Source organism: Equus przewalskii, chromosome 3, assembly GCF_037783145.1.
Source record: "Equus przewalskii isolate Varuska chromosome 3, EquPr2, whole genome shotgun sequence".
Lineage (NCBI taxonomy): Eukaryota > Metazoa > Chordata > Mammalia > Perissodactyla > Equidae > Equus > Equus przewalskii.
This window is the reverse complement of record NC_091833.1, coordinates 7,426,780-7,435,690: the sequence shown is the minus strand read 5'-3', so window position 1 is coordinate 7,435,690 and position 8,911 is coordinate 7,426,780. Positions and strand designations below refer to the sequence as shown.

Here is an 8,911-nt window from a genome sequence, read left to right as displayed (position 1 = left end):
GCAAAGCCGACTGGAAATAATGTTTATCTTTTCGCAGTTTAATTTCCCGGACCCTAAGCCGCGGGTCAGTGAGGGCGACTGGAGGGTCCCCGGGGAGGTTGGGGGTGGGAGCAGCTGTTGCCCAGAAGCAAAAGGAAAGCAGGGAGGGGACCTCCCGAGGAAGAGAGGGAGTGAAGCGTGAAGGGGAAAGGGGCACCGGACCCATCTCCACCACGGATTCTGTGCGGCCCTGAGCCGGTCCCTTGCCCTCCCATTTGGCCTCAGTTTCCTCATCTGAGGAAGGGGTTTGTATTTTTGTAGTTCATGATCTTTAAGGCCCCTTCCAAGAGGACACGGTGGGGCTGGGAGGTGGCATGCCGCCTGTTGCCCGCAGTTTTTCCAACCTCCGTCTTTCCCCTCCGCAGCCTCCAGGGGTCTTAAAATCTCCGAAGGATGCAGACTCCTCCTGCCCCAGACTTCAGTGACTGGCGGGCGGGCACCCGCGCTGGTCTGGAGGGCCGTCACCCAGCCAGCGCGGCCGGCGTAGAGCCCAGCGCGGAGACACAGCTCCCCAAGGATCCGGAGCGTAGGCGCGCATCCCAGCTGCCCTTTCTCCTGCCTTCCTGCCTCCACCGGCTCCCCGGACTCCTCCCTAGGGCCCTGTCCCGGGTTCATCTCCCTCTCCTTGTGAGAGCGGCGAGCTCTACTGCTGGCTAAGGCCGAAGCCACTAGGCCGAGGACGCGAACTCAGCCATTGCGGGCGGCATCTTGAAACCTCTCACCCCGCAGCCCTTCTCTCGACGCTGCTCGCCAGGGGCACAAAGCCCCCTTCCCCGCCCGTCAGCTCCCATTGGTTGGCCTGTACCGGAAGTGTTTGCTGACACTCGATTAAACGGAAAGAATGCCCCGTCTCGCCTCCGCGTATCCACCGGCAAGCTGTGAGACTTCGCCGTTCCTTCCGACCGGAGGAGCGCGGGGATCCCGGCGCGTGCCAAGGGACGGCCAAGATTCTCCCTATCGCCCCTCTTCCCGGTAAACTTAAAACCCAAGTATGAACCCGGAAACAAATGCAGCTTCCAGACAAATGTCCTGACAGCTCCCCCCACCTCCGACTTCGCAGTTGCAGCCCCCACCCCCAATGCACACGCGTCAGCCCGGCGTCACGCAGGCTCGGCGCGCCGGTCACCCGCAGGGCTCGGTGGGCGAAGAAGGGGCGCCACGGCCCCAGCGCTTCCCTCGTGAGTTTCTCTCCCTCAGAAAACGCACTGAGGTCTGCAGCCCACGCTGCCCTGTCCCCAGCATCCCTGGCCGCATCCCATCCTCCCCTCTACCCGACCACTCCAAACGCTCCTGGCACAGATAGGCCGCACAGCTTGGATTCCGTTGGATTATTTTTAAGGACACAAAGAGTGGGGATGGAGAGAAGATGCACGTGGTCCTTAGGGGCCAGGTCAGCGCCGAAGTTACAAAGTGAGGGGGGCAGGGGTGAGCACGAGAGGGAGGCCGCAGACCCTGAATCCAGAGGAGGGAGGGAGACTTGGTATACTGAGTGGGTCCACCCGGCCTTCCCCAAGAGGCCCTGCCACCTCCCCTGGCCAGGAGCTGACGAGATGCAAGTCTGCCAGGCCCTCCCAGCTCCGCGTGCAAGGAGGGCCGGCAGGAGGGTTTCTGTGTGTCTGTCTATTTGTCTCAGCCGACGTGAGAGCCCCAGCCCCTGGCAGGTCTCCCGGCTTCGTAGTGCGGAGGTGAGCTGGAAAGTAGGGCGGATTTCCAAGATTCTTCCGCAAATCGCAGCCAATGCGCTAACCTGCTGAGAGAGGAAAGGTTGATTAAAACCCGGAGGCCGCTTGGTGGCGATTCCTAGGAAATCGCAGGTCGGTGGTGTCTCATCCGAAAGGTCGAGAGGTAATTTGCTGGCCAGAGGTAACATTTGGACCCCGTTATGTGTAAATTCAAATAACAGCATAGCCCAATTTTCTAAGCCTGTAGCTGGTCCTGAGAGAAATGACTGCAAAGAGCAGAATCTGACAGTAATCGCTGGAGGCTGCCAAAAGCTTGGGGAATGTCCCTTTGTGGGGTGGAATTCCCTCCTACCAGGCACAGCCAGAGAGCCAGCCAGGGGCAGGACACACCGACTGGCAGTCACACCCTGCCGGGGAGTGAGCTCTTGGGGGCCGAGTGCTCTTCCAGGACAGCAGTAACCCTGGGCTACGCTCCCCAGGGGTTTTAGTGGGCCAAAGAGAGGGCTGCAAGCTAGACTTAAGCACTGGCCTTAAATCAAGTGTGTCTGGCCATTCCCCCGAGACTTCTCCCAAAGCCCCAGTGCCTGCCCAGCCTAGCAAACTTTCGGTACAAGCACGGCAGGAGCCAGGTGGGAGGCAGGCAGGGGACAAGGACCCCTGTGCCAGAGGGTCATGATGGTGCGCACCTGGCGCATTTGGCAGAACACTGGACAGGAGTGCAAAGATCTAGGTTGTCCATCTCTTCCAGGACTTCTAAGTGGTCCTAGGTAAGTTACTGTCTCGCTCTGAGTTTATTAATATTATTCGACTCTAAGACGAGGGGCAACTAGAAGTTTATCTCTAAGCTTCCGTTTCAAGAAGTGCTGTGAGAGAGTCTCGCGCCAGGTCTGAACCCCGGGCATGCCCAGAGGCAGAGAAAGCGTGCAGATGCTGGGCAGCCCGGGGGGCAGACGTCTGTCGCACAGATTCTCCCGGCACCCTTAGGGGTCCACTACCTTCCGCTCCGGACGGGTACTGGCACCGCACGGCGGGCTCCCTCCGCCGCGGGCACGGCGCACAGCTCAGTGGCAGGCCCTGCAGGGCAAACGGGGGGGTTACGAAGGCTTTGGCTACTCGAGAAGACTCGTCGCACGCGGAGTCTCTGGGGACCGCGGGTCGCGCGCCCGAGCCTGGAAGCTGTCCAGGAATCAGAAGGCGCTCAGGACTTCGCGGCCTGGTCGGGGTTGGAGGGGCACCTTCGACCGCGCTGGCTGCCGCCGTGCGCGCCAGAGACCAGATGCGCGGTTTCTCGCTGCACGGGTAGGGCATGGTCAACGTGGGACCCCCGGGCTCCGCCCGGAGGAAATCCGCTTCTCCCGACCCCGGGGGCTCATTGAACGAGAAGCGGGGCGCCGCCAGGCCGCACTCCCTGCGCTCCAGCCCGCCCTCTCGGGCTGCGGCGCATGGCGCTGGCAGCGACTGTGTGTCCTTAGGGAACTCGGCCAGCCTGTCAGTAGCTGCAGCCACTGCCTCCTCTTCTGCCGCCTCCTCTTCCTCCTCCTCTTCCTCCAGGTCTTCCAGGTCACTCAGCCGGAGCCCGCGAGCCTCCTGGCTAGCTGAAACATCTGCAGGAAATCAGGAGCGACTGAGAAAAGCCCCAGGCCCAAGGAAAATCCTCAGGAGCGCCCATCCCTGAGAGGCTTTTAGCGAGACGCGCCCTGCACTCCGCGTATTCTCGGTGTAATTCACCAGGCTGGCCGCACCATCTCTTAAACTTGCCCCAGGTCTGGGGCCTGCCCCTGGGAGAGAATTCCCGCCCCCAGCCCTGCCCCCAGCCCTTGGAACACTCCTCCTCTCCAGGGCGCCGCCAGGACAAGGAAACCGCCACTTTGCGTGCCTAAGACCGGATCGCAGTTTCTCTACCGTAAAAGAGAGAGGGGACAGTTTTTACCCAATTTCAACACCCACAGGCGGCTGGTGTGTATTAGTTAATTAAGCAAATATTTACTGAGTACCAACTAGGAGCCAGACATCATTCAGGCATTCAGTATCAGGACTTCAGGGAAAGCAGAGGGGAATAAGACACTTGCTAACGGAGCTGACATTTTAGAGGGGCTAAACAGACGCCCCTTCATGCTCACAGTGGCAGTATGGCAAAGGAAATAAAATAGGCTGACATGACTGAGAATAACTGCGAAGCCAGGTTGGCTTGGGCGGCCAGGGAAGGCTTTTTGGAGGTGACACTCTAAAATAGAGAAGAAGTCGGTTCTGTGGGGAATTCCAGGCAGAGGGAACTGCAGGAGAAAAGGCCCTGAGGCATGCTGGGGGGCTGCAAGTGCAAGGGTGAGAAGGGATGCCCTCTGTAACAGCTACCCCACTGGGCGGCTGGGAAAAGCCAATGGAACTGCAGGATGGCTGGAAATAGTATGGGGAGGGCGGCGGGCAACATTGTTGGTACCTTTGGTGTCACCGTTCAGGCAGCCTAGCGATTCCTCTGCTCCGCCCTCCACCTTCCTCTCCTCCGCGCCTTTGTTCTTCGGCGCCCACGTCATCTTGTTCTCCTTCTTGAGGCGCCGGCGCGCGTTGGCGAACCAGGTGGACACCTGGGTGAGGGTCATCTTGGTGATGATGGCCAGCATGATCTTCTCGCCCTTGGTGGGGTAGGGGTTCTTGCGGTGCTCGTTGAGCCAGGCCTTGAGCGTGCTAGTGGTCTCCCGGGTGGCGTTCTTCCGGCGCCCGGCGCCACTCAACTCCACAGCCCCGTACCTACGGGAGAACCCGGCTCAGAGTTCTGGGGCTGCAGGCAGGAGACAGTCTGCGCGGCCCGGAAGTGAGGTTCTGCTCCCCTCCCTCCGCATGCAGTCCCCTTCTCAGCCTCCCCCCAGACGCAAGGGAGGGGGAAGGACTCTGATGCCAGCCACCAATGGGCCCCACGCCTTACCGGTCATACTGATACTGCCCCAGAGTCGGCTCATAGGGATAGTAGGCTCCCGGTTGGGCCAGGCCAGGTGTGAAGTTCCCTGCAGCCTCCTTAAATTCATACTGTGGATTCTGGTGAAGGAGGAAGAAAGAATTCAGGACCACATTTGGGGATGAGGCTGGGCCGGGTAGTTGCTAAGAGTGTGACACTGCAGTCAAGTCTGGTTTAAACATCAGAAGCACCACTTGCCCTGGCTGTGTGGGCTTGGGCCCAGTTGCTTAACCACTCCGTGCCTCAGTTTCCCCTTGGGAAAATGGGGATAACAATAGTTCCTATAGGTTATTGAAGAAGAGCACTGGCAGAATTCCTGGTGCAGAATCAGCAGGAGTTAATGATTACCTGTTATTACTGTTACTGCTTGTGTCTCCCTCCAGCCCCTCCCACCATCTGGGGAACTTCCTTGCCTCACTCCCCTTCCAGAGGTCTTCCCTGACCCTCTGTATCTTTGTGAATTTGGGTAAAGCATTTGAACCTCACACTCTCAATTTCCTCATCTTTAAACTGAGACTTGCCTACCCCACAGAATTAATAGAGGTACAGACTTTTCTAAACTATATTATAGTTTTGCAAACTATAAAATGCTGTAAAGATGTATGTTTTTTTCCTTATACACAATCCTAATCATTTCCTTTCCTCGGAGTTGTGAGTCCTTCCTAGTTTTACCCTGGAGCTGTCACACTGGATTTCACCCGCCGCTGGCGCTTCTGTCCCCAGGCCAGGTGGGTTCTGGCGCACAGACCCACGCTCCACCTGGCGTACTCACCAGCGCCCCGTACAGCGCGGGCGGCTCCGGGCTGTAGGGCAGGTAGCCGGGGTAGCTCTGCGCGGCTGCAGCGGCCGCATAGGGGGCTCCGTAGATGCCCAAGGCCGCGCCCAGCTCGGGCCGCGCACTGCCCAGCAGCCGGCTATCGTAGGACGCGCAGCAGAGAGCGGCCGCCGGGGTGGAGCCTGAAGCCACATCTGGGACCGAGCGCGGGGCGGATTCGCAGCAAGTGGCGCTGGAACTTGCAGACACCAGAAACTACGGGGGCGAGAGGGGCACCGGAGGTCAGAGACCGGCGCCGCGGGCTGGCCGGAGCCGGCAGCGGAAGTGCCGGATCGCTCCTTCCTTCAACATTAACTAAATGTCACCGTGTGCTGAGCATTCTGCTGAGCACTGGGGCCGGAATTATCCGAAGACGCACTTCAGCCAAACTACCCATATAGATACTCCTAAGCCATTGCTCCAGAGCCCCAGGGGTCTGGGCCATGGTAACGTTCTGAACTCAGAATTACAGAAGCCAAGCTCCACGGTTTCCTCCTGGACCCCCCTGCCCCCATCATAGGATCCTACAAAGGCAGAGCTAGAAGTTGGCCATAGAGACCATCATTAAGGTTTCATTCCTACTCCCATTTTACAGAGAGGGAATGAGGACCAGAGAGAGAGCAGGCTTGTCCAAGATCGCAAAGCGGGTCAGAGGTCAAGTTGGGACCAGACTCCCCACTCTGGAGAGAAACTGGAGAACAGTGGTGGGTGTTCCCAGAATTTCCCCGGGAAATCCTTGTCATTGCTCAACACTCCCCCTGGTCTGAAAAATCGAAGGAACCAGAAGCAGAGAGCTTGGACAGACCCAAGCAAGGGGGAGGATAAGAACAGAGCTCAACAAACGAACAACAGAGACGTGGTGAGATGCACAGCGCTCTGAACTGTAAGTCTGAGACCCTCCCGGTCCCTCGTATATCTGTACAGCAAGGAGGCCTGACTGGAGGACCCCCCAGATCTCACCCACCTCGCTGAGCGCATGGTCAGAGTGCCCAAGTTTCGGATCACACGATTTTCCAGCTTGCACTAGGGGTGTGGAACGTCCTCACCCAGGGATTGGGGATGTCAGAGGGGTCATGGTACATTACCCTAGTCCCTGCTCCCTCTGACTTCCTTGGGGACTCGTTCGAGAGGAGGGCGCTCAGGGGCAGGCGCGTGCACTGGGCACCCCCTCCACCCAGTCTGCCCCCATGCCCCATGGAGGCGCTTCTTACCTGGGAAGCGTTGCCATACGGGTGTCCAAAGTGCGGGAAGGACATGGTGGCTGTCCCTGGCCCGTCTCCCTCTTCTCTTGCGAGTTCCCGCCTCAACCCGGCAGCTCTGAGCCTCCAGCCGTGCGCCGCCTCGGTTCCTTACACGGCCTCCGGTGCCCAGCGCCGGGTCCTCCGCCTGCCTGGCGCGACTGGAGGCAGAGCCGAGGGCAGCCCGGCTGCCGAGCCCTGCGCTCCCGAAGGCGCCCCTCCGGCCCGCGTGGTCCGGAAGACAGAAGGGCCCATGGATGGGCAGGGGAAGGGAGAGGATGCGGGTTCCCAAAGTCGCGCGGTGGCGAGGCAAGGTGAGGCGCGGCGCGGGGCTGTGCGGCTCCCGAGGTGTCCCAGACCAAGGTGGCCAGAGGCTCAATGTGACGTCACGGTAATCCCGGGCCGCCAGGCGGGCCCCCGGGCCCTGGGGCCCCGGGCCACCAAGCGTACCAAGCGCAGCCAGCCCGTGCGTGCGCGCGCACTCACCCACACTCACACTTGTTCCGGGAGATTGTGCTGCTGGTGAGGAACGTCAAAGACCCTGACCCTCTCTGCTTGGCGCTGGATCCTACCCCTTTTCGCCTTAAACTCACGCGCGCGCGCGCACATACAATCTCTCCAAATTACCCGGGAGAAGTAAGAGAAACGCCTCCCTCTGCGCCGCGCAGGCCCCTGGCGCAGCGCGCTTACCTCCTCCCCTGCGGCCTGGAGGAGGAGAGAAACAAGCCGGGCGGCGAGGGAAGAGAGAATACAAAAGAGACAGGAGGAAAAAGAGGAGAAAAGTGGGGGAGAAAGGCAAGAGGGAGAAGGAGGAGGGGAGCGGAGAGAGATGAGGAGTCTAAGCGAACAGAGGAGCGCGGGGGGAGGGGAGGGAGCTGGGGTGGGCGACGGCTGGGCGGAGGTTGCACACCGGCAGGTGGAGGAGAGCCGAGGCTCTGGGGAGAAGCCTGCAGCCCGGCTTCCCCGCCCCTCCGCTGCGGGAAAGTTTGTTCCCGCCACAGGCCCTGCGCGCCTCGGGGCGGCGCGGCGCAGCGTCGGTGGTTCCCACCGGCCCCGTCTTTGTCCTGGGGATCTGGCTCCCCGCCCCCGTCTCCCCAGGACTCTAGCTAGAATCGGGCTCTCCAAGCCCTGACCTTTACCAGAGCCTTGACCCCGGGGCTTCTCTGCAGCCTCCCGGGCCTCTGATACGCCAAATAGCGCCCCCTCGAGGCCAAGGTTCAGGTCCTCCCTGACTGCCTGGAAACGCGCCAAGTCTGACCCCCGGCATCTGCAGACCGCGGGCTGAGACTCCTGGGCATCTCCTCCGAAGGCGAGGCTTGGCTGCCTCATGCGCACCGTCATCTGTGTCCACGGGGGAGCGAGGGAGCCTCAGGAAGGCGCCAGAGCCGAGCTGCAGCCTCTGCGCTCCGCTGGGGGTGGCGCTGGCGAGCCGCGGTTCTACGCGCGGGAGGGCGGCCCATTCCCCGCGCTCCGCCTGGACGCCTGGCTAGGCCCAGCGCTCTGAACAACGCCTCCCCCCTCCCCCCCCCCCATCCCAGGAGTCCTCAAAGGGGCACTGATGGGCGGAGGGTCTCCTTGGTGCCCGGAAGGGGGTTGCGTCCTCTGGGCCTGGCTCCCGGACAAGCGGCCGCCAGTTTGCGAGCACCGTAGACTCAGCACTCCCGAAGGGTCAGTCTCCAGGCCTGGGGCCTCCCCGCTGAGGGCCTCCAACCCGCCACATCCGGGGGCGAAAAGGGGTCGCCAGTGGGTTGGGGGAAGGTTTTCGAGGGATACTGCCGGGATCTAAGTGGAACTAGGCTTTCGGGTTTTCAGGCCAGAAATCTCAGACAGCCTTGCCTTTCACCCACGGGGTCATCGCGCTTTACAGTTTACAAAAGGCTCTACCGGGACCTTGCATTACGTCCCTGGAGGAATCAGGTGGTTCCAAGGGCCCAGTTTTATTTTCTAGTTGAAACGCAAGAACGTGGCCCAGAGGTTAGGAACAACCCGGGTCTCCGCCCTGGATTCTTGGGAGGCGAGCAGGAAGCCCAGGGACCAGGCAAGGTCCGGGGCCCTGGCCTGGGATCCCAGAGTTTTCCTCTGGCACCCGCTGAGGGACTTATAGGCCTGGAAGCCAGCGACCTCTTTAGAACACATCCCTGGCTTGTTTTTCTCTCTCTATGGATTCTGCAGAAAGCACGAGGAGCTT

The 8,911-nt window shown here is 60.7% G+C and overlaps 1 protein-coding gene across 4 annotated transcripts; it reads right to left on the bottom strand.

Annotated features, from left to right (window-relative positions):
- Positions 1-1,357: 1,357 nt before the first annotated feature.
- Positions 1,358-8,101, bottom strand: IRX6 (iroquois homeobox 6). Of its 4 annotated transcripts, none has more exons than XM_070611898.1 (7): positions 6,697-7,068; positions 5,444-5,701; positions 4,642-4,751; positions 4,159-4,466; positions 2,957-3,325; positions 2,717-2,795; positions 1,358-1,789 (listed from the first exon to the last, which is right to left on the bottom strand). In XM_070611898.1, the coding sequence occupies exons 1-7, from the start codon at positions 6,739-6,741 to the stop codon at positions 1,669-1,671; spliced, it is 1,290 nt and encodes a 429-aa protein (XP_070467999.1). In that variant the 5' UTR covers positions 6,742-7,068; the 3' UTR covers positions 1,358-1,668. The 4 variants fall into 4 exon arrangements, with proteins under 4 accessions (XP_070467999.1, XP_070468000.1, XP_070467998.1 ...); XM_070611899.1 differs by having other exon boundaries at positions 1,358-1,786; positions 6,697-7,042; XM_070611897.1 differs by having other exon boundaries at positions 1,358-1,786; positions 2,717-3,325; positions 6,697-8,101.
- Positions 8,102-8,911: the final 810 nt, after the last annotated feature.